Raw genomic sequence first — 27188 nt, forward strand, 5'->3', positions numbered from 1 at the left:
CCCGAAACAAGATTCCTAAATATCTGGACAAATTTTCAGACAGATATCGGAGAAGCCTTCTGATGAAATTTAGGTTGAATCAATTTAAAACCAAAGAAGTTTGAAGTCGAAGATCTAAATATGCAGGCATGAATTTAAAATGTAGGTTTTATAACAAACATGAGGAAACCCTAAAACACCTGATACTGTTTTGTTTGAGAAATGAAAGAACTGAACATCTGGGTATGCTAATAACAAATAATGGCTCGATGACTGCAGAAGATTGGTGGCAAGTGTGCTTTAATGAAACTAACAACAAACTGACATTTGCATTGACGTTCTTACTTGAGGCAATCAATGAGCGTCTTTCTACTAACACTGACGGCTTAATAAAAATGGATTAAAAAAGGACATCTGAGCACAAAACAGTAAGAAAATCAGTGTGAAGAAACTAAATGGACCCAACTATGTAAACACTTTCCTTTGTGTACCTTCATGCAATTCGTCTTTCTTACGCTTCTGTTGTGTTGTAAACAAAATATTTCAAGATTACCAAATAAACCAAATAAAAAATAAAATTAAAAAAAAGAATAAAACAAAATGAATCTGCACATATGATTGGCCAAGAGACTGCATTTCGGGGTACACAGATATCAGCTCAAGAGAATGAAACCAGTGTATATCTTCTTCCTTGGGGAGAGTGCATCTCTGCCCAAAGCAGGATTCTGGGGGCTATTCATTTCTTCAAGAGCACAAGAAACATTTCTGAGAGCTCCAACTCAAAATAAAGACAACATAAACTCCAGCAAAGTTTCACTTGGCGGCCTTCCACCTTGACCCCTTTATTGTACTTTTATTTCCAAAGTTCACAGTGTGGGCCTTGACGCAAGCAATGTCCGATGGAAGAGAAACCATCCCGCCAGAAACCCCGCTCTGCTCACTGTCTAGGCATCGATGGGACTTGCGTTACAAAATGGCAGCATGTGAGTGGCGGGATTGGGGTATGGTTAGTGGGTGGAGAGCACCGGTCCCGTCATGCCCTTCACATTTGTGCGCAATTACCCCCGGTACAGCATTTACAAAAATATAATAAGTCCTGCCCCCCACTTTAGGTAACTGGAGGCATGGAGATACACATATTTGTAGTTTGACAAGACAAAAACGTACTGTTTTCTGGGGGTGGGCGACTTCTTTTAAAGCAATATGCGGGACTTAAAGTTGCTGGCGGTAAGCAATGCAGTACCATCTTATTGAAATAGACCCGGTACCTGTCTCCATCCAAATTATGCAAAAAATGTGCTCTGCAAAAGGTGCATCAGTGACCCTTACCCAACGTCATAGGAAGAGAAGAAGCCATAAGGGTTATCTGGCCTTGCCAACTTCCAGCTCCCTTGTACCCTGCTTCCTTGAACATAACATCTGCAGTGTGGGCAGCCCTCCTAGTCCTGCCCGCATGCGCTACTAAAGTTCACCCGATTGCCATAGGAAGGCCTACATCATCAGCCCTCGCCGCTTGTGGCTCGGCCGTGTGCATTCACACCTCAACACAGACATTAGACATTGCATTATGGGTCTTTTGCCCTGGAGGGGGTGAAAATGTTGGCCTCCGCTGGATTGGGAATAGGGCTTTCTTATTCCATGCAGCTGACATTTTAGAAACATGTCGAGTGATTTCAGACTCAAGCAGGGGCAGAGCAAAGCAAAATAACAATCCTGTAACCTCACCTTTAAATGGTAAGGTCTAAAGCAGGCCTTGCACATACTTAGAAATCCCACTAGATTTACAGGGTGAGTTCCTCAGTTTGCATACTCGACCTAAGAAGAATGCACTCACCCCATGGGACAAAATATTGACCAATGCTTTCTGTAAAATGGTGCATTTCACCGCAAGAACACTTCATATTTGGTGTAATGCTGGCACACAAAGGCCAGCCATACACAGAGAAACATTTATTTGCCATTTACTGCAAACAAAGTTTGTTTGCAGTGAATGTCAAATAAAAGTTTCAAACATCCCCATAGTCTCCAGCAAGGTTGTGTACCATAGAATGCAAGTGGGCTATCAGATTTTGCGAGCCCTTTAAAAGATGTCTGAACTGACCTCTGCTTTTAAATAGTGCCTTCTTAATCAACTAGGCCCTAGCATCGTTTCCCCACTAACCCAGTGTATAAAGTGCAAAGGGTACCTGTTCGATTCTGCGTGAACTGGGCTAGATGTGTGCATTGATTGGCAACGGTCCATGTTCTTGGATGCTTATTAAATGTGAACAATGATGTGATCCACCCTCGTCTGATCCACTGGGCTCGCCGAGAGCCGCATCTTCTCACCGTACGGTAGAGTGTGGCATCAAGGTATGAGCCTAGCAGCTATGGGGAGGTGACTACCCGAGATTCTGTTGAACAATCACTACAGGGACCTATGCAGGGTTCCGGACCAAGACCTAGAGAGCGTACAAGGCTTCCGAATACAGCCTCTGTGAGTGGGGCCCTGTGGACAATGAAACCATGCACAATACGGCAGGTTTGATACGGCTGGGTAACACAAAGCGGTAACTCCACGTCCTTAGAAACAACATTAACCAATCCTATGATATGCATGAATACTTTCAAAGGATAAACATAAGGGGAGACCCAGCACCACTAGATACAGCGTGGCGGTCCAACCAAGGATAGAGAAGACAACACAGCAGAGACCATTTATGGGGGTGGTGGGGTCCAGGGAGTGTTCACAGAGGTCTTAATGCACCCCTGGTACATTCAAGGGTTTGCCGCCGGAAGGAAGTAAACAGTCAAATTCATAACACTCCAGGAATCGCCTGCATTGGATCATGCGGGAGGGAGTAACATGGTGGAGGGAGGACAGAGAAGGACGTCAATCCATCTGGAGGTAGGGCCTAGAGGTCAAACCCATAACTGTGTCCCTCCTTGGGAATGGCGGCAACCAGAACATGCAAACACTGAGCGGTAGCATAGATCACGTGCCAACGCCGTTCCACTGCTGGCGAGTCCCACCAACATGCAGCAAATAAATGGCAACAGTTGTGAAAGACGCTTGTATGATTGAGAGGATGGTCAGTGATGGGTGTCTACTACCGGGACCCTGTAAGACCCTTGGCAGGCAAATCATGGTGGTCAGCGCGACCGAGGCAACTAACAGTCGCACACTCATGGAGATGGACGACGCCTACTTTGGGAATTGAGAACGAATTATATAAATTGTCCTGATTAATACATGACAAACACAAAATGCTGTACACATTGGCATTGTTTGGATGGCAAGGACATAGAGCAAGAATTTGGTGACTCATCCCCAATTTGTACCCAAAAACTTAGGATCTGTCCCATTCATACCATTGGGGAATTAAAAACTAGTGTCCGAAGTGGAACGCCAGACAGCAGCAGAGGAGCCCAGTGCCTCCTCAAGGGCTTCCTACTATTAACCTCCAACAGGGCTTGCCAACCTATATTCCATTTCAGCTCGTGCAAAGATGACTCTGGGAACTTTCATCAGTGTAGTCCTTCCTGAAGGGCATGACTACAAGTGCCATCCATGCAAAAGGCTCTCCACATTTTCAGGGAGTCACAGTGCTGCCCTCTACCATTTTAGGAATGGTGCCTCCATATTTGATGCCAGGCTTCCCGATGGGGCCTGCGTCATCCATTGGCCCCAACGATATTGCTCTCATTCATTGGTACAGGGTTTCAAGAGCCGCTGGTGGCATCAACATTATGCCCGGCACAATGGCTTCTATTCATGCAGAAGACAAGCCATTATGCCCAGAAAATGAGCCTAGATGGACCCCAACAGTTCACACTAGTTATGGACCTTCATTACTTCAATGTTCTCCTATCATGGTCACTGTTAGACACTTATATTGCACTCAAAAGGAACCTCTATAGACCTCCACCGAAGAACCCACATTCAACTGTTCCATTAAAACCAGGACCATCTTCTCTAGTCAGTAAAAGCACCCTGCAGGATGGCCCTGCAGGGTGAGAGGTACTTCACAACACCCACAACGGGTGGCAGCCTTGTGTTCATTGACATATAGACAGTTCTCTTTTGAAGAACAAAGCTTTGATAGTCTTTCGTAGGCACTGCGGGATACGTTCACAGAGAGAACGTCAACATTGTCTCAATATTCCTTTCCATGTGTCGGCCAGCACCACGACAGTCCTGCCAGTCCGAATCCATGCGTATGGCCATAGATTGAAGCCCCTGTCTCGGGAACATCCGTTGTGCATCTGACGTATGACGGGCAGTCGACAAACAGTCGCTTCCCGGGATCTCCGGACAGGCTTTTCTCTAGTGGAGCTAGGACAAAGGACAAGTTGGCAGGATGTGCTTGGCAGTGTGAGCTGTGGCTTTCAAGAGTGAGGGAGAAGCTGGAATGTGTTGAATAGCAGCCGCCATCTTTGTCTGGTGCACGTCACAGTGGTAGTTCTCCCCCGCTCAAGCCTCTACAAGTCCTGACTCCCAGATGGCAAGAGTATTGCACACAGCACAAGGCGAGGGCCCTGTGCATCACTCCATGGGCTGTGCTCACAGGTGGGTGCTGTCCTTTGTGTCATAGGAATGTCCATCTGACCGTGTCACACTGGGCTTCCGGCTGTTGTTTCTACTGGAGGCTAGTGTGAGAGGGTCCGGCCGAATAACATATCTAAAACAATAAGCAAAACACTGAATTAGGCAAGAGTACTCAAATATCAACACTTTGTATATGGCCTCAGGGGTTTGCGGTTACACAGATTTCTGCAGAAAGTTCCTGTGCCCCTGAACTATCCTATAGACTTGTTTTTCCCCCAACAACAGCATGCAGCCACATGTTCTGGAAAGAGCTGATGAGTGACATCATAGATGGGATTGTGACAAAGACAGATACACTAACAGATGCAAGAGACATAGGTTTCGGTGGAGAGTGGCAGGTGAACAGAGGGAGGGGGTACACAGCGAAAGGCACAGAAAGTTTGCAGAGAGAAAGGTTTGTAGAGGACTAGAGAACAGTGAAAGAGAGAGAAGCTGGATAATGGCCTGATGCTTGGCTACGCCCCTTCTAGAGTGGGTATAGGAGATTTTAAGTGAGATGTGCTATTATATGATGAGAGAGCAGTGAAATAGAGTGGTTCTGGAGTATGGCCTACTCCATGGCCACACCATTTCTAGAGAAGGCATGGGAGATTAGAAGTGGGACATGTTTGTAGCGGACTAGAGAGGAGTTAAATAGAGAGATTCTGGATAATGGCCTGTTGCTTGGCCACATCCCTTCTAGAGTAGGAATAGATGATTTGAAGGGAGACACATTTGTGGTGGACTAGAGAACAGACAGTGAAATAGAGGGATTCTGGATAATGGCATGCTGCATGGCCATGTCCCTTCTAGAGTAGGCAGAGAAATTTGCAGAGAGAAAGGGTTGTAGAGGACTAGAGAGCAGTGAAATAGAGGGCTTCTGGATAATGGCCTGCTGCATGGCCATGTCCCTTCTAGAGTAGGAATAGATGATTTGAAGAGACACACATTTGTGGAGGACTAGAACACAGACAGTGAAATAGAGGGATTCTGGATAATGGCCTGATGCATGGGCACGTCCCTTCTAGAGTAGGCAAAGGAAATTTGCAGAGAGACAGGTTAGTAGAGGACTAGAATACAGTGAAATTAAGGGATTCTGGATCACTGCTGCATGGCCACACCCCTTCAAGAGTAGGCAGAGGAGATTTGCAGAGAGACACATTTGTGTAGGACTATAACACAGACAGTGAAAAAGAAGGATTCTGGATTATGGCCTGCTGCTTGGCCACATCCCTTCTAGAGAAGGCATAGGAGATTAGAAGTGAGACAAATGTGTAGGGGACTAGAGAACAGTGAAATAGAGGGATTCTGGAGAATGGTCTGCTGCCTGACCCTATCCCTTCTAGAGTAGGAATAGAAGATTTGCAGAGAGACATGTTTATAGAGGACTAGAGAACAGTTAAATAGAGGGGTTCTGGATCACTGCTGCATGGCCACACCCTTTCTAGAGTAGGCAGACGAGATTTGAAGTGGAAAGGTTTGTAGAGGACTAGAGAACAGCGAAATAGAGGGATTTTGGAGTATGGCCTGCTGCTTGGCCACATCCCTTCTAGAACAGGCATAGGAGATTACAAGTGAGACAGGTTTGTAGAGGCCTAGAAAGCAATGAAACTGAGGGATTCTGGATAATGGCCTGCTGCATGGCCGCATCCCTTCTAGTGTAGGAATAGAAGATTTGCAGAGAGATAGGTTTGTAGAGGACTAGAGAACAGTGAAATAGAGGGATTCTGGATCACTGCTGCATGGCCACACCCCTTCTAGAGTAGGCAGAGGAGATTTGCAGAGAGACACATTTGTGGAGGATTAGAGAACAGACAGTGAAAAAGAGATATTTTAGATTATGACCCGATGCTTGGCCACATACCTTCTAGAGGAGGTATAGGAGATTAGAAGTGAGACAAATGTGTAGAGGACTGGAGAACAGTGAAATAGAGGGATTCTGGATAATGGCCTGCTGCATGGCCACGTCCCTTCTAGAATAGCTAGCAGAGATTTGAAGTGAGATAGGTTTGAAGAGGACGAGACAACAGTGAAATAGAGGGATTATGGATAATGGCCCACTGCATGGCCACATCCCTTCTAGAGTAGGCAGAGGAGATTTGCAGAGAGACACATTTGTGGAGGACTAGAGAACAGACAGTGAAATATAGGGATTCTGGATAATGGCCTGCTGCATGGCCACGTCCATTCTATAGTAGATATAGGGGATTTGGAGAGAGATACATTTGTGGAGGATTAGAGAACAGACAGTGAAAAAGAGGTATTTTAGATTATGGCCCGATGCTTGGCCACATACCTTCTAGAGGAGGTATAGGAGATTAGAAGTGAGACAAATGTGTAGAGGACTAGATAGCAGTGAAATAGAGGGATTCTGGATAATGGCCTGCTGCATGGTCATGTCCCTTCTAGAGTAGGCAGAGGAGATTTGCAGAGACACATTTTTGGAGGACTAGAGAGCAGACTGTGAAATAGAGGGATTCTGGATAATGGCCTGCTACATGGCCACGTCCATTCTATAGTAGATATAGGGGATTTGCAGAGAGATACATTTGTGGAAGACTAAATAGCAGTGAAATAGAGGGATTCTGGATAATGGCCTGCTGCATGGCCATGTCCATTCTAGAGTAGGCAGAGGAGATTTGCAGAGAGAAAGGTTTGAAGAGGACGAGATAACAGTGAAATAGAGGGATTCTCTATCACTGCTGCATGGCCACGTCCCTTTTAGAGTAGGCATAGGAGATTTGCAGAGAGACAAATGTATGGAGGACTAGAGAACAGACCGTGAAATAGAGTGATTCTGGATAATGGCCTGATGCATGGCCACGTCCATTCTAGAGTAGGTATAGGGGATTTGCAGAGAGATACATTTGTAGAGGACTAAATAGCAGTGAAATAGAGGGATTCTGGATAATGGCCTGCTGCATAGCCACACCCCTTCTAGAGTAGGCAGAGGAGATTTGCAGAGAGAAAGGTTTGAAGAGGACGAGATAACAGTGAAAAATAGAGGTCTTCTGGATCACTGCTGCATGACCACATCTCTTCTAGTGTAGGCATAGGAGATTTGAAGTATGAAAGGTTTGAAGAGGGTGAGACAACTGTGAAAAAGAGGGTTTCTGTATCACTGCTGCATGGCCACGTCCCTTTTAGAGTAGGCAGAGGAGATTTGCAGAGAGACAAATGTATGGAGGACTAGAGAACAGACAGTGAAATAGAGGGATTATGGATAATGGCCCTATGCATGGCCACATCCCTTCCTGAGTAGGCAGAGGAGATTTGCAGAGAGACACATTTTTGGAGGACTAGAGAACAGACAGTGAAATAGAGGGATTCTGGATAATGGTCTGGTACATGGCCACGTCCATTTTAGAGTAGGCAGAGGAGATTTGCAGAGAGAAAGGTTTGAAGAGGACGAGATAACAGTGAAATAGAGGTATTCTGGATCACTGCTGCATGACCACATCTCTTCTAGTGTAGGCATAGGAGATTTGAAGTATGAAAGGTTTGAAGAGGGTGAGACAACTGTGAAATAGAGGGATTCTGTATCACTGCTGCATGGCCACGTCCCTTCTAGAGTAGGCAGAGGAGATTTGCAGAGCGACACATTTTTGGAGGACTAGAGAACAGACAGTGAAATAGAGGGATTCTGGATGGTTTTGTACGATCAGACCGAAAAAAAGGCCAGACCGTACAAAATGACCGAAAAATGCTACCACCAAAGGTTCGAACCTTTGGTGGTAGCATTGCAGGTAAGTAAAACAATAAAAAAAGACTGCGGGGGCTGCAGGGGTGTCCCCCGCAATACCCCGCTCACTATACTGTGTGGCATAGTGAGCGGGGTGTTGTGGGGGAAGCCCCTGTAGTATGTAAGTTCGTTTGCATGAGAAAGGTGCAAACTTTTGGTAGTTCGCACCTTTCTCATGCGAACATTCCAGCCGCTGCAAAATCAGCCGCGGTCGGATAACTTAGAATCTTCTAGATAATGGCCTCCTGCATGGCCACGTCTCGTCTAGAGTAGGCATAGTTGATTTGAATTGAGAGACGATTGCATAGGTACAATTCACTATGACTTTTCCTAATCTCTAAAGCCTGATGTAAGTAATTCAATGAGGATAAGACTCACCCTATAAGTGTTTGGTGAACACACAGGAGATGATATAAATCTGGCCAACATTGATGAAACCCTGTACCTCTCATAATGGGCCACATCGCATTTGTTCCAAAATAATATAAAATGCAATCAATCTTCTTGAAAAGCATGACACAGCAAACAACTTTCATTCTAGCAAGTCGCCTAGATGACACTTAGCCGTGACCCATCTCAGGGGTAAACAATGGAATCTAGAAGGTGTTATTGGACAACCATCCCCCATGTAATTATTAATTTAAGATATTCAGAAATGTGATCAGAGGCTAAAAGAACTTGGCTCCGATTAACTGGTTTCTTCCCTTGGTAGATCTCCCTCTAACAGTATAATAATGTGCCAACCGTGTTTTTAGGTGTCAGCGAGATCTACGCCCAGAGGTCCTGGCTTGGTAAATTGAGGGCATTCCTTCATCTGAGCCAGAGTCTGGTTCACCCGGTGTTACGGTGCGCGTCGGCACTGTGTCTGGTGAATAAAAGGGGTAGTTCTGCCCACGCCGCGGGAGTCCCACCCAGTAACCCAATAAAGACGTCTTGTGTCTTTATTTTCTCAGGCCCAGAGCTTCATCCTGAGCCTACAACAAGTGGCGACGAGGGTGCACGGGAGGCCCAGGCGTGCCGTGGGAACAGAGGCTCTGGCACCGCTCGATCACCTAGGCGAGCCGCCGTGCGGCCCCAGCCGGCACCGTGCTCAGCCACACCGCAACACAGCAAGTGGTAGCGCGGGGGCACAGCCGGCACCGTGCTCAACCACACCGCAACACAGCAAGTGGTAGCGCGGGGGCACGTACAGCCGGCACCGTGCTCAGCCACACCGCAACACAGCAAGTGGTAGCACGGGGGCACAGCCGGCACCGTGCTCAGCCACACCGTAACACAGCAAGTGGTAGCACGGGGGCACAGCCGGCACCGTGCTCAGCCACACCGCTCAGCCACACCGCAACACAGCAAGTGGTAGCACGGGGGCACAGCCGGCACCGTGCTCAGCCACACAGCAAGTGGTAGCGCGGGGGCACAGCTGGCACCGTGCTCAGCCACACCGCAACACAGCAAGTGGTAGCACGGGGGCACAGCCAGCACCGTGCTCAGCCACACCGCAACACAGCAAGTGGTAGCGCGGGGGCACGTACAGCCGGCACCGTGCTCAGCCACACCGCAACACAGCAAGTGGTAGCGCGGGGGCACAGCCGGCACCGTGCTCAGCCACATCGCAACACAGCAAGTGGTAGTGCGGGGGCACGTACAGCCGGCACCGTGCTCAGCCACACCGCAACACAGCAAGTGGTAGCGCGGGGGCACAGCCGGCACCGTGCTCAGCCACACCGCAACATAGCAAGTGGTAGCGCGGGGGCACGTACAGCCGGCACCGTGCTCAGCCACACCGCAACACAGCAAGTGGTAGCGCGGGGGCACAGCCGGCATCGTGCTCAGCCACACCGCAACACAGCAAGTGGTAGCGCGGGGGCACAGCCGGCACCGTGCTCAGCCACACCGCTCAGCCACACCTCAACACAGCAAGTGGTAGCGCGGGGGCACAGCCGGCACCGTGCTCAGCCACACCGCAACACAGCAAGTGGTAGCACGGGGGCACAGCCGGCACCGTGCTCAGCCACACCGCAACACAGCAAGTGGTAGCGCGGGGGCACAGCCGGCACCGTGCTCAGCCACACCGCAACACAGCAAGTGGTAGCGCGGGGGCACAGCCGGCACCGTGCTCAGCCACACCGCAACACAGCAAGTGGTAGCGCGGGGGCACGTACAGCCGGCACCGTGCTCAGCCACACCGCAACACAGCAAGTGGTAGCGCGGGGGCACAGCCGGCACCGTGCTCAGCCACACCGCAACACAGCAAGTGGTAGCGCGGGGGCACAGCCGGCACCGTGCTCAGCCACACCGCAACACAGCAAGTGGTAGCGCGGGGGCACGTACAGCCGGCACCGTGCTCAGCCACACCGCAACACAGCAAGTGGTAGCGCGGGGGCCGGCGGAAGGCGCCGCTTCAGACGACGGCCCCGGGGAGGCTGCGCAGCCCGCTGTCTCATCCCTGCCCAGCGTGAACAATGCGTGCCAAGGGAGAAGGACACTCTGCTCTCCCCCCTCCCCCCCGCCCCCCAGCAAGGTACTACAACGAGGCGAGCAGAGTGCACACAGAAGGGGAGGGCGTCCCAATCCACCGGCTGCAAGCCATGCGAGGTCCGCACAGTGCCCTCTGAACAAGGGGGTGCCTGAAGGGCACAGTGGTACCGTCCACGCAAGCGGCTCTACCAGGGTGCTTGTGCTGCAGGGGTGCGGGAGGGGCGACGTGGAAAGGAGCTGGCCCAGGAGGCCCCATTCACCACAAGACTGCCCAGCGACTCAGCTTGCGGCCCCCGTAAGTACCACAAGGGGTGCTTGTGCCGCCGAGTGGGGCAGCATAAGGAAGTCACCCTTTCACAGGTGGGTGAAAGAACACGCCAACATGGGGGATGAAGACCAGGACAGTGGAGCAGACGCTTCATCAATGGCCAGACTGTCCCTATCAGCGTCCCAGACACTCAGGCGCGGTCCGCGATGGGCCCCGAAGCTTCACTGGGTGCCTGGTGCCAGAACTCGACGTCTCAGGTGCCCCTGCCACCCTGGGGCCACGGTGGGACATGTGTGTGGAGAGGCTAGAGATGTAGTCAGCTAATGCCAAGGTGGACGATGACGCAGCTCAGAGGGCCATGCTCCTATTCTATGCTGACAGCGAGGTGCAGGGGTCAAAGTGTAAGAAAAGAAGTAGTGGAACTATGTTCCCTGCTAGCCTGCCCCGCTCCTCAGAAACTCCCCACACACAATACAAACCCCCAAACACATGCGCCTGCTGTTTAAGGGAATGTTCTGTGCAGCGCACTGAAAGTGCAAGTTTCAACTTCTTCCTACACTGTTATTTTAAAACGAAACCGTTCCGGAACAATAAGTATAGGAGCTGGAAAACTTAATTTAAAAAAGTAGAGGAGCACCGCTCCCGACCGCTCCTGCTCACTTCGACCACTGGGTGCATCAGATTTTCAAGACATTGCAGCCTCGAGACAACTCGTACAGCGCAGCTAAAGAAATGCTACACGACTATTTCTGACCACTGGTCAACAGGGACTACGAGAGGTTCTGCCTACGGCAGGCCCACCAGGATCGGGCGGAGTCACCGGAGACGTACCATGCACAGCTACAGAGACTTGCCATGACCTGTCGGCTAGTCATCGAGACTGACAAAATAAGAGCGCAGATCATCCAGCACTGCTTCAGTGCACTGCGCTGCCACATTCTAACAGAGACCGATATTCCCCTACACACAATCCTGGAGCAGGGCCATGCAAATGGAGGAAGTGTCGAAAAGCGGACACCCGGAGCTAGTGCAGGTAGTATCGACGAAGGGTTCACCAAAGCCTCATCGAAGATACAGAAGGCAGAGCACGCAGGGTGCACAAAAACCTTTGAGGAGCTACAGAAGCCGTGCGACGCATGTGGTGGCCTGGCACATCACGACCAGCCATGCCCAGCGGCAGGAGCTACGTGCAGGTGGTGCGGCTAGGTCAACCATTATGCCCAGATGTGCAGAGCGCCCTGGCAGGCCGCACCAGTGTCTCGGCTGCCACTGACACCACCCAGGCCTCGGTACCAGTAGATAAGGACAGAAGGCCAGGACAGGATGGAAGGAGCAAGTGATATAGAAGAGGCATTATTTATTTCAGCTATATGTCTGGACTCTAGGCCACAGCGAAGGAAACCCCGATGTTCGATAGCCATCATGAACACTGGGATGGTGATCCTGGTGGACACAGGTGCCTCGGTTAACGTCATGCCGGCGGCAGATTTCAGAAAGCTCTTACCAGTACCACTGCCATTGCAACGCCCAACCAGTCGCATATTCACATACGGAGGCTCCTCACCCCTACCACTGGACAGGTTCTTCCTTGCATTGGTGCAGCACAAGGATGTCACAATGCAGGCAAAATTCTACGTGACGCCGGTGGCGAAAGAGACCTTGCTCAGCTGTGCAACCGCAGAGGACTTAGGACTGGCGCATTTTGACTTCCAGGTATATCGCCAGGACATAGGCTGTCGGCTAGCTCAGTTCCCGGACCTATTCAAGGGAGTGGGCTGCCTAAAAGGGCAGGAGGTGCCGCTGCACGTCGACCCAACCATCCAGCCAGTGATGCTGCACCATCAACGCGTACCACTCCACATGTGCCAAAAGGTGTAGGCTGAGCTCATCAAGATGGAAGGAGCTGGCATCATCGAGAGAGTGTAAGGGCCGACGCCATGGGTGTTGCCGATCGTTGTAGCGGCCAAGCCAAAGTGCCCTGATGAGGTCCGCATTTGCACAGATATGAGGCTGCCCAACCGGGCAATCAGGAAGGAGAGACATCCCACAACCACGCTTGACGACATCCTGGCAGATCTTCTGGGAGCACAGCTATTCTCGATGTTGGACCTCAAGGCAGGGTACCATCAGGCTCCCTTGCATGTGGACTCCTGGGCTATAACTTTGTTCTCCTCCCACATCGGCCTGTTCCGGTATCGACAGCTGAGCTTCGGAGTGTCATCAGTGGCTGAGGTCTTCCAGCACACCATCAGGGGCATGCTAGCGGGCCACCCAGGGGCCCTCACCGTGAACGACAACGTGCTGGTGTACTTGGCATCACCGAAGGAGCACATGGCCAGGCTCACAGTGGTACTGGAGAGGCTGTTCTGGGTTGGACTGACCCTAAACCAGAGGAAGTGCAAGTTTATGGAGCCAAGGGTGGAGTTCTTTGGATTCATCTTTCACAACGGGGGACTGTCACCTGACCCCAGGAATGTGGAAGACATCAAGGCGGCACCCACGCCAACTTTGCCCTCCGAGGTCTGCAGCTACCTCAGTATTGTCTACTTTTGTGGGAGATTCATCCCGAACCTCGCTACATTCACCGAACCCCTGCGTGTCCTGACGAAGAAGGACCAGGACTGGAGCTGAGGCAGGGTGGAGGAAAAGGTGTTCGAGGCCACCAAGGACGCCTTCACGGCAGACACTACTATGGCGTAATTTGACCCAACAAAGAAGTATGAGGTGATGGCAGACACAAGCCCAGTGGTGCTAGGGCGGTGCTCCTACAAGTTTCCGAATCCGGGGAAAGGTAACCGATCGCTTTTAAAAGCAAGGCCCTCATGGCCACACAGCGCAGGTATTCGCAAATTGAACAGGAGGCGTTTGCTGTCCTATGGGGGCACATGAATTTCCATATCTACATCTATGGACACCCCATCACGGTGGTTACAGACCACAAACCCCTGGTCCCCATCCTTGGCGGGACCGCACCCGGACCCTCAATCAGGTTCGAGTGTTTGCTACTTCAACTGCAGGAGTATGACATGACACAAACCTTCAGAGCGGGTGCCGACAACCGGGCGGACTACCTGTCCTGACATCCGAGAGGGCCGGCCGGAGTGAAGGAAACCCTCGTGGACGACACAGAGGCCACGGTTGCGCTGGTTACACGGGCGGCAATCCCAAGGTCCATGTCGGTCAACGACGTTGCGGAGGCGACCCGCCAGGACTCAGGCATGAAGGAACTGATGGAACAGCTGCAGTCGGGGCGATGGAAGGGCTTCTTGAGCATCACGCAGACCCGAACTCCCGAGGCGCAAGCCTTCCTGAGGGGCCTATGGAAGATGAGGAGCTAGCTCACAGTAGGGCCAGAGCATGTGCTGCTCCGGGGACACAATTGGTAATCCCTGTGTCCCTCCAGAGGATGGTGATCAACCTCGCCCAAGTGGGCCACCAGGGTGTGACCAAGATGGTAGCGAGGCTTCGCGAGAAGGTGTGGTTCCCGGAGATGGAGAGGAAAGTTGATGACGCCATCACGGCGTGTACCTGGTGCCATACAGCGAAGCCCCTTTCCAAAGGATCCTCATCACATCCCTGGCATGCGCAGGGGCCCCGTGGAAAGCCCTTAGCATGGACTTCGGAACTGTACATCAATCCCAAATTTTTTGGTCCTGCTGGATAAATTCTCGATGTACCCCGTGGTACACTTTGTGGGCTCCAAGGCAGCCAGGGCCATCATACCAGTGCTGAACGAGACATTCACCACCTTTGAACTTCTTGAATCGGTGAGGCCGGACAATGGGTCCACCTTCCTGGCATCGTACGGGGTGGACCACCACTGCATCACACTCTGGTGGCCCTGAGTCAAAGGCGACATGGAGAGGTTTATGCAGACCCTCAATAAGGCATCAACCTGGAACGGGGTCAGGCGCTGGAGCCCGCGTTCGGGGAGTTCTTATGGCATACCGCACGATGCCGCATTCCTACACACAGCTGCATTCCTGGAAGAAGCACTGTTCGGCCGCAAAGTCAGGTCCACAATCCGGGAGCACGAGGCTTGGTTGCCAGTAGTGGTAGAGCCAGTAGCTGGTAAGATGCCGACAGGAGCAACTAAATGCCAAACAATCGACTCACCGTGGCCTTGTAGAACAGCCACTGGAGATCAGTGATCAGGTGCTGGCCCAGGCCCAGGACCGCACGCACACTCTATGCCCATTGACACTCTACTGAATGACAGCTACAGAGGTGGCTCCTCTGCTGTGCTCCGTAGTGGTCAGACCCAGTGGAGGGAAGGTGAAGTGACCTGTCAAGTGTCACTGAGCTGTCATCCACAGGATGGTGTGAGAGAGAGATCTGTCAGATCTCTCATGAGTTTGATTGGAGCTCTCAGTGAGAGCTGTCAGTGGTCTGGGCCTTGCCATGTTTCACAGCCTGGTAAGGTAAACTATTCTCAAGGCTTTGGTGGACCGGGAACAGGTTGCAATACAGTTTCCTGGGAATAGTATGAAGGATTTTATATTGAGAGATAAAATTGGAGCCCTGCTTATGTCTATAGAGTGGGAGCCAGAGAAATCTGTATGCCTCCCTGCCCTGTGTCAAAGCTAGTGGCTTCAGTGCAGTGAGGATGGCCTAGTGTCTCCTCACCTGATACCACATCAGCAAGGTTGGATATAATGAAAAGAAGCACAGCACTGTTTCAATCAAACTGAAACTACTTTGGTCAAAGCCAGTGTAAGGACTTTTGTCACTGTGGGTGTAGTCCCATGTTGGCACCCCTCTACTCTCCACCAACACACTTTTACAACCTGGGCCAGTTTTGTTTAGGGCCTATAGGGCGCCACTTGATTTCTGCCTCATCAGCCATCCAGAATTGCCTCTATGTAGGACCGACCCTTATTCTGTGCTCACTTTCCAGTACTGATCAGACCAGAAACTGAAAGACAGTGTCAATGTTTTCTTTTAAAAAATACAATGGCACAATCCTACAACTAATCTTTGTGCTCCGTGAAAAGGCTGGATCCTGTCTTTCAAGGAGTGGAACAAGCCTTCATCACTTCTCCCGCTTGTATCATCTTGGAATAGGGTTCACCATTGCAAAACCCTTAAACGACGAACCTTTGTAGAGGAGCAGGTAAATGCCTTAGCAGGAAGTCCCGCCCCCAACCTCCTATATGTTGGAAGCCTGAGATTGTGCAATGTTTGACACCTGCATATGTGCCAATTCCGCAGTGGGTTTTTGAGAGAAGATATCCTCTGAGAAAACCCTATCAAATGTATCCTCCAAGAGATGATAATCTGAGGGAGGAACTCACTAAAGGAATATGAAAAAGAATGAAAGAGGAGCCAGTGATGTCACAAGAGACGAGAGTAACGACCAGAGAATAGTGGCTGAAGAGAGAGTGTATGGATCATATAGAAACTGATGACGAAGTTAAGAATCGAGTAAACTTTAATATGCCGAAAAGAAGATTGCATGTGTGTGACGCATTGAAGAAAATGCAAGTCGTTTAATAATTGTACAGCTGCTGTAACGCAAGTAGACTAAGTGATCTTAGAAGCTGGCTATACGCAGTGAATTGACCACAGGTGAAGCCGCCATTGTATAGAAACTCGACATTGGTGTCATGAATTTAGTAAACTCAGACCCATGGAGAGAAAGGTCGAGATTTGTGATGCAGCAAGAATTAGCTGAGATTGTGGATACGAATGCCAAGGCTGTCTGCTTGGTGTCAAAGCAGAAGCAAGCTAAGGCCGGTTATCTATTCTTGAAGGCGGTGAACGGGAGACACTGAATCATCCCATGTCAAGGAGCAAAGAAAGAACACCAAGCTGCCAAGTTTTTATTCATTTAAGACATTTAAATGCTGCAAAATGGTCCAGATCGTGGTCTCTTGTCACGTGAACCAAGGATGGAAATAGAGTTGAGCTTGGAGTCCTAGAACAACGATAGTGCGTGCTCGCACTCCCTTATTTTCCCAGAGACAATAATACTCTGCAAGGCCAAGTTCAAAGACAATCTTCATGGCAGAAGTCTTGAGTGATGAGAGACATTGGGCTAATTGGGTGGGAAGGTATAGTCAAGTACACCTCCTGGCACCTGGGTATGAGCTTACGCGCTGCTAAGTGAACCAAAGGTTCCAGACATGGCACGAGTGTACCAACCAATTGTAGAGGGCCATGTAATGGGGGGCATTATAGTTTGAGAGCCAATGATATACTGGGCCTCATTACGAGCATGGCGGTAGCTGTGCATGTATGGCAGGCACAGCCTCCGCCATGCTCACTACCACACCGCCTCCCGTGATTGGGCAATAACCGGCCCATTACGAGATGAATGGGCCGGTAATTGCCCATTCGCGGGTGGCGGTATTGCCGGGCTCCCGATCCCCATTCTGCCCCGGAGGGAAGACCTGGCGGGCTGTCAGGAACCCGCAAGCAAAACTTGTAATGCAGCGGGATGGTATGACTGGTGCCGGTGCCCTACCGGCACCGTTCATACCGTCACCGCCAGGATCCTAATGAGTCCCACTGTGTACTTAATAGTGTTGAAGATTAGATGTTTTAGAGGTAGGCATAAGTTGTCCACTTGACAGTAGATATCCAATCACAATTCTACCCCTTACAAAAAGTATACTTAGATGTTCCCCTTGAACGTATCACAATCCCTCGTAGGTTTTTCTCATTTGCCTCATAGTATGACGTCACCTATGATGAATATTTAGTATATAGATATGTTGTATGTGAAATGAAATGAGAGCTCGAGAGAACGTCTGTTGAAACTTCCTATTTTGGATAACTGATATTAAAACAGAACCTTTGCCATCTTCCTGAGTTGGTTTGATTATTTGGTTTTGGAGTTATTCTGCATTCCCATCCATTGCACGCACGTTATCCAAAGAGCCATATGCTCACCTTGCCATCCTCCATGCTGTCCAGTCATTTGGTCGACAGACAAATGGTCGACAGACAAATGGTCGACGCAATTGGGTCGAAAGACAAATGGTCGAATTTTTTATTTATTTATATATATATTTTTCAGGTTTTCGTTTAGGGAAAAAAGGGTTTTTTAGCAAAAAAAGGGGGATGGGGGTCCCCCCAAAAAAAAAAAAGTAAAAATACTAAAAATAAAAAATAAAAACATTTGTCTTTCGACCAAATTGCGTCGACCATTTGTCCTGTCGACCATTTATTTTCGACCAAATGACCTGTAACCATCCTCCATCACTACCATGAGTAACGTACCATGATGTCCTCCTACAAGCGCACGCTGTGTGCCGCCACACCACCTAAAGATGGGGAAGGACTAGAGTCCACAAATGGCTATCTGGCCTTGCAATCCCACCTTGGAGAGCAAGGATCCTGGTGTGGACAGCAAACACACGCATTCTCCAGTTCCCAGGTCATACAGGCCTGGCCTTGCATAGAATTCTCCCAGCATTCATGGGTAGTGTGCAGGGGTAATGGAGCTGCAGGTGCTCACCCACCAGGGTCCAAGCACTCTAGAATCCCTGCAAATCATGTCTGAAATACTACAGGTCCTTCGCATGCACCCCAAAAAAAGTAGCAGCCAAGAAGTGGCTTAACTCCTACAATATGGCAGTCTTGAGGAGCACTTTAAGATCCCAAAATAGCAGCATTAAGTAAGAGACATGGCCTTGAAGGGGGGGGTGGCAAACGGTGAGTTCGGCGGGCAACGACGTGCCCACCTCTTGCAATGCAATGATCACCTTTGATTAGCAAAGAGGGGGGATGACTTCAGCAGCTGATGGATAGAAGAATTAGCCAGGAAGGCACAGACAGACACAGCTAAAGACATGGACAAAGAAATAGACACACACGCATGTAGACAAGTGACGAAGACAGAGATGGCAGGACAGATAGATTGGCAGATAGACACGTATGATGATAGACATATGTAAGACAGATGGAGAGAGAGCAGGATAGACAGAGAGACACGTGTGGTGTAGGTGCCCAAATAAGGAAAAGGGACCAACAACAGTTTGTGAAGATTTTGTGATGATTTGAGGCAAAGCATGAACAGTTCAGAAGAAGCTTACACCACATCGTTGAGCTCGAGCCGCGTGTCGGGCGAGGGGTTGATCAGGATGTAAGACAGCGTGTTGTCGTGGTCCATCATGTCCACTGCAGAGAGAGAGAAAGGGGACACGTTCAACAAGGGGTCCCGAGGATGAAGAAATCTTGGTCAATTTCCAAACAGATGCGTCCTGCGTGTCTATGAAGGACGATCTTGCCTGTTGCACAGTGGGGTTTGTGCTCATATGACATGTAAGAACTGCATTCTGAACCAACATTGAAATGCATTTTAATACATCAACCCCAAAATTGGCAAATTGCTAGACTGTGCCAAAAGTCAGCCATCAGCTTGCAATGACTGATGTCCCACCTGGATGCATTGAACATTTCTCACTACGAAGAGAGGCTAGCTCTGCACTGGCTCAGAGTAGAGGAGCGCATTAAGTTTAAAGTTCTCTGCCTGGTCCACAAATGCCTTTATGGCACAGCGCCTTCATATTTGAAAACACACATAAGGCCCTACAACCCCACCAGAAACCTACGCTCGGGTGGAAAATGCCTTCTGCACGTGCCCAAGTTTAAGCTAAAAACAGGGCTGGGCAGATCCTTTCTTGTGCTGGCTCCTAAACTGTGGAACAGCGTCCCGGAATCACTTAGGTCCGAAGTCAATCACTCAGTTTTTAGGAAGAGGCTGAAAACATACCTCTTTAGATAGGATCGTGGGCGCAGGACCTCACTCTGAGACCTTGCCGCTCAATAGCTAGCTGTACCATTTGTCCGTCTCACACGTGTTGTCCGTCTTGTTGTCTCGCAGTTTCAGTGTTCTTTGTACAAGCGCCCTGATGCCCTCGGGCTAACGGCGCTATATAAAAACTAAATACATACATACATACATACATACAATGACCATGTGTTCTTGTAAACCTCTGATGGTTCCAGAGTGTCGTCACTAGTTCGTTAAGCTCACTTAAGTGTCAAAAGTGGTAGTCTACGAGGAAACAAAGGGGAGGGTGCTCTGAGAAAGCGGAAGACCACACATGGGTCGCGGCATGAGTGTAGGCAGTGAATGGCCGATTGTAGGGCTTTGACGTTCTTTACCTTCCATCCTATGATGTGTTTCTAAGACTCCAAACCATATTAAAGGGGTTGAGGATGATTGTGTCCAGCATCAACATAAGAATTTCCAACAGAGAGCAGGGCTTGTGACTCAGAATTTGTTGGTGAAGGACAGATTGTTGGCTTTAATTCAATCGGAAAGTTGAGTAACGCAGGGTTATGATATGATATGATGATATCATATGGCATTTTTAACGCACCTATACACAAGTGTTTCAAGACGCGACGCTGGGCATTGTGCTCTTAGATCTAATCATAAGAGGCAGCTGGGTGGGTTCAGTGCCTTCCGACGGACGCGCACTCGACTGATGGAACCACCACCTCAGATCGATCATTCAGGATAACATTTATGTGTGATTACAGTACATAGGCAGCACGCTCAATTTGATGGCCAACAGGGACCGTTGGATATTCAGGTCCTACCAGCTGCCTGGCAATTGCAGTGTGCGATTCTTAATGGATTTTCGGAGGGTTTTGCATACTCAGCGGATGGAATCACAGCATCAGGTCTACAATTCAGGGTTTTGTGATGTGTATTGCTGTTTTATTATTCTATGGAATTGGCTGTGATTTGAAATAAAGAGTTATTGTAACTGGATCTTAAGAGGAACGGCTCGGATAATGGAGAGTTGGAAGAGACACTCATAGATGAGTTTGTAAAGGATATATTGGTATTCCAATCGAAGCAATGAGTAGTTACTACTGGGGTAGTTGGATCTAGCGCCTTCAGATGGATAGAGTCTGAAATTGCTACATTATTAGCCAATAGCAGATAACAGGCCACCTAGTGCCATCAGAAGATTTGGTAATCGAGTGCCGCCAGACCCCCACCCAGCTGTATAGTAAGCGCGGATAATAGGAACGGATGGAAAGTAAGGGGCTAGTCTGGGGAAGTGGGATCCAGAGCCATCCAAACATTTGGGGAAGGAAGAGTTGGGTATCCCGCTGTTGGATGTGCTGGTAGGGACCGTTCTGTTCGGTGCCTTCAGAAGGACAGATAACGGGGAGGTGGCCAATCAGATCCTCAGAGTTGCTAGTGAGGGACAGATGGGTGGGACTTCCCCATCGTGACACGTAGTAGATAGTCTGGTATCCGGTGCTGAGATCTTCTAGCAAGAGGCAGCTGAGTGCGCCTAGTCCCACCTGAGGGACTCCGAAGGCACAGCTCCGCTGGCATTCCCGGGAGCTGGCATTACCTCCACATTGTTAATAGACATGTTGAAAGTGGCAAAAGGCTTGGCTGGTGGATGACGCTTAGTCTAACATTCAGAACTTTGACAGAGAGTCCATTGGCTGCACCATGTTCAGGGCAGGGGGGCCCTGTAGTACCCACCCTACACTTCTGCTGAAGAACATGTGGCCAGGTGGACACACTATTCCCCCCTTGCATGTTTAAGAGGGCACTGGTGGATCCTATGGCCCTTCGCAATCATGGGCAGCATTTTGGGGGCAGGAAAGTCTTGTGAACAGATCATGCATGCAAGCACTACTCCAACCTAGATTACCCCACATCCTTGAATATAAAAGTCCATACTGTATCCTGCCGCCGATAGCCCCAGGTGCTTCATGCGGGTCTTCACCAGGGCGTTGAGCTCCTGCCTCTCTGAGCGGCGGTACAGGGTCATACGCTGCTGGCTGATCTTCTCTGTTGCTGACTTGTTCGGCTGCCGGGCCCCCTTGCGGCTCAGCCGCCGGGCCCACTGCATACTCTTGCGCCGCAGCAGTGGGTGGTCAGACTGGTCACTGGAGGTGGAGTTCCGGTGGTTTATCCGGCATACGATGGGCTCTCGCGTGTCCCGGGTGTCTTCACAGTCTTCTACACTGATGGAGACCTGCGACTGTGAGATGGAAACACAAAGAGAATTAGGGTCTGATGCATGGAGGCTTTTGAAATCTATTATGGCAATGGGGCCTCTCTCAGTAGAGTGCCAGAGGCAGCTCTAGATATGGGGCTGCTCTAAGTAGAGGGTCAAAGGCAGCTCTAGAAATGGGTCCTCTCTCAGGAGAGGGTCAATTGCAGCTCTCTCTAGAAATGGGGACTACCTCAGTATAGTGGCAAAGGCAGCTCTGCAAATGGGTCTCTCTCGGAGTGCCAAAGGCGGCTCTAGAAAAGGGTTCTCCTTTAGTAGAGTGCCAATGGCATCTCTAGAAATGGGGCCTCTCTCAGTAGAGTGCCAAAGGCGGCTCTGGAAAAGGGGCCTCGCTTAGTAGAGTGTCAAAGACAGCTCTAGAAATGGGGCCTCTCTCAGTAGAGGTCAAAGGCAGCTCTCTCTAGAAATGGGGCCTTCCTCAGTATAGTGGCAAAGGCAGCTCTAGAAATGGGGCCTCTCTCAGAGTGCCAAAGGTGGCTCTAGAAAAGGGTCCTCCCTTAGTAGAGTGCCAAAGACAGCTCTAGACATGGGGCCTCTCTCAGTAGAGGGTCAAAGGCAGCTCTCTCTAGAAATGGGCCTTCCTCAGTATAGTGGCAAAAGCAGCTTTAGAAATGGAGCTTCTCTCAGAGTGCCAAAAGTGGCTCTAGAAAAGGGTCCTCCCTTAGTAGAGTGCCAAAGACAGCTCTAGAAATGGGGCCTCTCTCGGTAGAGGGTCAAAGGTGGCTCTAGAAAAGGGTCCACCCCTAGTAGAGTGCCAAAGGCAGATCTAGAAATGGGGCCTTCTTCAGTATAGTGCCAAAGGCAGCTCTAGAAATGGGGCCTTCGCCAGTAGAGTGGCAAAGGCAGCTCTAGAAATTGGGCCTTCCTCAGTAGAGTGCCAAAGGCAGCTCTAGAAATGGGGCCTTCCCCAGTAGAGTGGCAAGGGCAGCTCTAGAAATGGGGCCTTCCTCGGTAGAGAGCCAAAGGCAGCTCTAGAAATGGGGCCTTCCTCTGTAGAGTGCCAAAGGCAGCTCTAGAAATGCGGCCTTCCTCAGTAGAGTGCCAAAGGCAGATCTAGAAATGGGGCCTCTCTCAGTAGAGTGCCAAAGGTGGCTCTGGGAAGGGGCCTCCCTTAGTAGAGTGCCAAAGGCAGATCTAGAAATGGGGCCTTCCTCAGTATAGTGGCAAAGGCAGCTCTAGAAACGGGGCCTTCCTCAGCAGAGTGCCAAAGGCAGCTCTAGAAGTGGGGCCTTCGCCAGTAGAGTGGCAAAGGCAGGTTTAGAAATTGGGCCTTCCTCAGTAGAGTGCCAAAGGCAGCTCTAGAAATGGGGCCTTCTTCGGTAGAGGGCCAAAGGCAGCTCTAGAAATGGGGCCTTCCTCAGTAGAGTGCAAAAGGCAGCTCTAGAAATGGGGCCTTCCCCAGTAGAGTGGCAAAGGCAGCTCTAGAAATGGGGCCTTCCTCGGTAGAGGGCCAAAGGCAGCTCTAGAAATGGGGCCTTCCTCAGTAGAGTGCCAAAGGCAGATCTAGAAATGGGGCCTCTCTCAGTAGAGTGCCAAAGGTGGCTCTGGGAAGGGGCCTCCCTTAGTAGAGTGCCAAAGGCAGATCTAGAAATGGGGCCTTCCTCAGTATAGTGGCAAAGGCAGCTCTAGAAACGGGGCCTTCCTCAGCAGAGTGCCAAAGGCAGCTCTAGAAATGGGGCTTTCGCCAGTAGAGTGGCAAAGGCAGCTCTAGAAATTGGGCCATCCTCAGTAGAGTGCCAAAGGCAGCTCTAGAAATGGGGCCTTCCCCAGTAGAGTGGCAAAGGCAGCTCTAGAAATGGGGCCTTCCTCAGTAGAGTGGAAAGGCAGCTCTAGAAATGGGGCCTTTCTCAGTAGAGTGCCAAAGGTGGCTCTGGAAAAGGGGCCTCCCTTAGTAGAGTGCCAAAGACAGCTCTAAAAATGGGGCCTCTCTCAGTAGAGGGTCAACGGCAGCTCTCTCTAGAAATGGGACCTTCCTCAGTATAGTGGCAAAGGCAGCTCTAGAAATGGGGCCTCTCTCAGAGTGCCAAAGGTGGCTCTAGAAAAGGGTCCTCCCTTAGTAGAGTGCCAAAGACAGCTCTAGAAATGGGGCCTCTCTCAGTAGAGGGTCAAAGGCAGCTCTCTATAGAAATGGGGCTTTCCTCAGTATAGTGGCAAAGGCAGCTCTAGAAATGGGGCCTCTCTCAGTAGAGTGCCAAAGGTGGCTCTAGAAAAGGGTCCTCCCTTAGTAGAGTGCCAAAGGCAGATCTAGAAATGGGGCCTTCCTCAGTAGAGTGGCAAAGGCAGCTCTAGAAATTGGGCCTTCCTCAGCAGAGTGCCAAAGTCAGCTCTAGAAATGGGGCCTTCACCAGTAGAGTGGCAAAGGCAGCTCTAGAAATGGGGCCTTCCTCAGTAGAGGGCCAAATGCAGCTCTAGAAATGGGGCCTCTCTATGTAGATTGCCAATGCCTGCTTTGACAGTGGTGTTTGAAGGAAGTGACAGAAAGGCTTGAGAGAGAGAGAGAGAGAGAGCGACGTGGTCAAGTCTGGCATGTGTGAAAGGAGGGACAGGAGGGTCTGGTGAGAGAGAGAGAGAGAGAGAGAGAGAGAAGTGGGAGATAGGGAGAGAGAGAGAGGCTGAGATGGGGGAGAGACAGAGAGGAGGCCAAGCATGAAGTGTGCGAAGGGAAGAATATTAAGGTCTGATGAGAGAGAGATAGAAAAAGAAAGGGGGGAAGAGATACAGAGAGAGAGAGAGAGAGACAGAGACAGACGAAGGCACGCCGGATGTGTGTGAAGGGAGGGGCAGAAAGGCCTAATGAGAGGGAGAGAGAGAGAGAGAGAGAGAGAGAAAGAGAGAGAGAATGAGAGAGAGAGAGAGAGAGAAAGAGAGAGAGAGACATACGAGGGCAAGCCTGATGTGTGTGAAGGGAGGGTCAGAAAAGCCTAATGAAAGAGAGAGAGACTGAGAGAGAGAGAGAGACAGACGAGGGCAAGCCTGATGTGTGTGAAGGGAGGGGCAGAAAGGTCTAATGAGAGGGAGAGAGAGAGAGAGAAAGAGAGAGAGACTGAGAGAGAGAGGGGGAGAGAGAGAGATGGGATGGATGGCTGGCTGGAGAAACAGGACCGTCATGTGTGGGATACAGTGCCCCTGCCACAGGCTATGAGGATATTGCAAGGACCAGGGAGTGCCAGGAGCACAGAGAGGAAGGAGGCGGAAGGCCATGGAACTCCAGGGTGATATGAAATACCCTTTACCTCCTGTAGGAGGTATTGTATCCCTACACAGCCATCCCCTTTAAGGCCTGGGGTATTGTATCCCTGCACGGCCATCCCCTTTAAGGCCTGGGGTATTGTATCCCTGCTCAGCCATCCCCTTTAAAGCCTGGGGTATTGTATTCCTACACAGCCATCCCCTTTAAGGCCTGGGGTATTGTATTCCTACACGGCCATCCCCTTTGAGGCCTGGGGTATTGTATCCCTGCACAGCCATCCCCTGTAAGGCCTGGGGTATTGTATCCCTGCACAGCCATCCCCTTTAAAGCCTGGGGTATTGTATTCCTACACAGCCATCCCCTTTAAGGCCTGGGGTATTGTATCCCTGCACAGCCATCCCCTTTAAGGCCTGGGGTATTGTATCCCTGCTCAGCCATCCCCTTTAAAGCCTGGGGTATTGTATTCCTACACAGCCATCCCCTTTAAGGCCTGGGGTATTGTATTCCTACACGGCCATCCCCTTTGAGGCCTGGGGTATTGTATCCCTGCACAGCCATCCCCTGTAAGGCCTGGGGTATTGTATCCCTGCACAGCCATCCCCTGTAAGGCCTGGGGTATTGTATTCCTACACGGCCATCCCCTTTGAGGCCTGGGGTATTGTATCCCTGCACAGCCATCCCCTGTAAGGCCTGGGGTATTGTATCCCTGCACAGCCATCCCCTGTAAGGCCTGGGGTATTGTATCCCTGCACAGCCATCCCCTGTAAGGCCTGGGGTATCGTATCCCTGGACAGCCATCACCTTTAAGGCCTGGGGTATCGTATCCCTGGACAGCCATCCCCTTTAAGGCCTGAGGTATTGTATTCCTACACGGCCATCCCCTTTAAGGCCTGGCCTCTTATGTGTTCTCATGTTGGATATCTTCCAGTTGTTCATACATATAATCAGCGTAGAATCAGTTTGGATAACGCATGAGCACTAATATGCAGCTTCTAATTTGTTGCAGAAAAATAATTGAAGCAGTTTAATAAACTGTGTCTAGACATGTTCTGCTGTAACATGGGTGACAACATGCAGATGGGGTCTTGGCCCATGTGTTGAACTTCAGAAGAGCACAGAATACACATATAAACAGCCTCAATCAGGTAATGGCGGTAACGAAGGGACTGTGGGATGCAGGGACAGCTGGAATGCTGCTCTCTGACGGCTCAAGCATCACGCACTGGGAAGTCACAACTCTAGTGTAACAACGGGTGCCAGGTTCTTGCAATGGGCCAGTAGTGATGTCATCACTAGCCTGTAATGAGAACAGAATGCACGGACTTGTATGCGGGCTGCCATGTATTGTAAATGTATTGCTGGGCCCTTTATTACATGATAGCACAGAACAGCTGTCCTCATTATAATGTAACACTTGAGCTGAACGAGCCCCCTGTGGACCTTGCAGCCTCCCCCCCCCCACCCTTCAATACTGGACTTCTAATTCTCCCCTTAAAAGGACGCTTTCCCACGTGAGCAGAGGCCCAGGAAGGGCGGGGCGAGGCCCAGTGCAGCCGGGGACACACGCACCTCTGAGGCAGCGAACATCTGCGTCTCCGTCCGGTAGATACCGATCGGGATGTCCCCCGAGGTGGAGCAGAGCTTCTGGAAGAGGCGCCCGTAGGAGCGGATCCACAGGTCCTCCTCTGTCACCTTCAGCTGTGGGCAGAGAAAGGAGAGCGTCAGGGGAGGTGGTGGCCATTCCTGGGGGAGAAGGTGAATGGTTCTGGGAGCCTGTGATTGCATCAGGGATGGAGCACCCTCCTGGGGGCAGCAGGTGAAAGGTTCCGAGAGCCTGGGATGTGACTGCATCATGGGGTGGAGCACCCTCCTGTGGGGAGCAGGTGAATGGCTCTGAGAGCCTGGGAGCACCCTCCTGGGAGAGCAGGTGAATGGCTCTGAGAACCTGGGATGTGATTGCATCA

At 50.5% G+C, this 27188-nt stretch overlaps 1 protein-coding gene across 1 annotated transcript in view; it reads right to left on the bottom strand.

Annotated features, from left to right (window-relative positions):
- Nucleotides 1-262: 262 nt before the first annotated feature.
- Nucleotides 263-27188, bottom strand: part of LOC138447847 (potassium channel subfamily T member 2-like) — a 1314520-nt gene continuing 1287594 nt past the window's right edge. Inside the window, exons 27-30 of the mRNA XM_069604273.1 lie at nucleotides 26794-26922; nucleotides 21698-22001; nucleotides 19071-19155; nucleotides 263-4640 (exon numbers count right to left, since the gene is read on the bottom strand). Coding sequence (XP_069460374.1) covers nucleotides 4523-4640; nucleotides 19071-19155; nucleotides 21698-22001; nucleotides 26794-26922 — 636 coding nt within the window. The 3' untranslated portion in view covers nucleotides 263-4522. The remainder of the gene's footprint in view (nucleotides 4641-19070; nucleotides 19156-21697; nucleotides 22002-26793; nucleotides 26923-27188) is intronic.

The sequence above is a fragment of the Ambystoma mexicanum genome, chromosome 3q (genome assembly GCF_040938575.1).
Source record: "Ambystoma mexicanum isolate Mex_15411 chromosome 3q, UKY_AmexF1_1, whole genome shotgun sequence".
Classification (NCBI taxonomy): Eukaryota; Metazoa; Chordata; class Amphibia; order Caudata; family Ambystomatidae; genus Ambystoma; species Ambystoma mexicanum.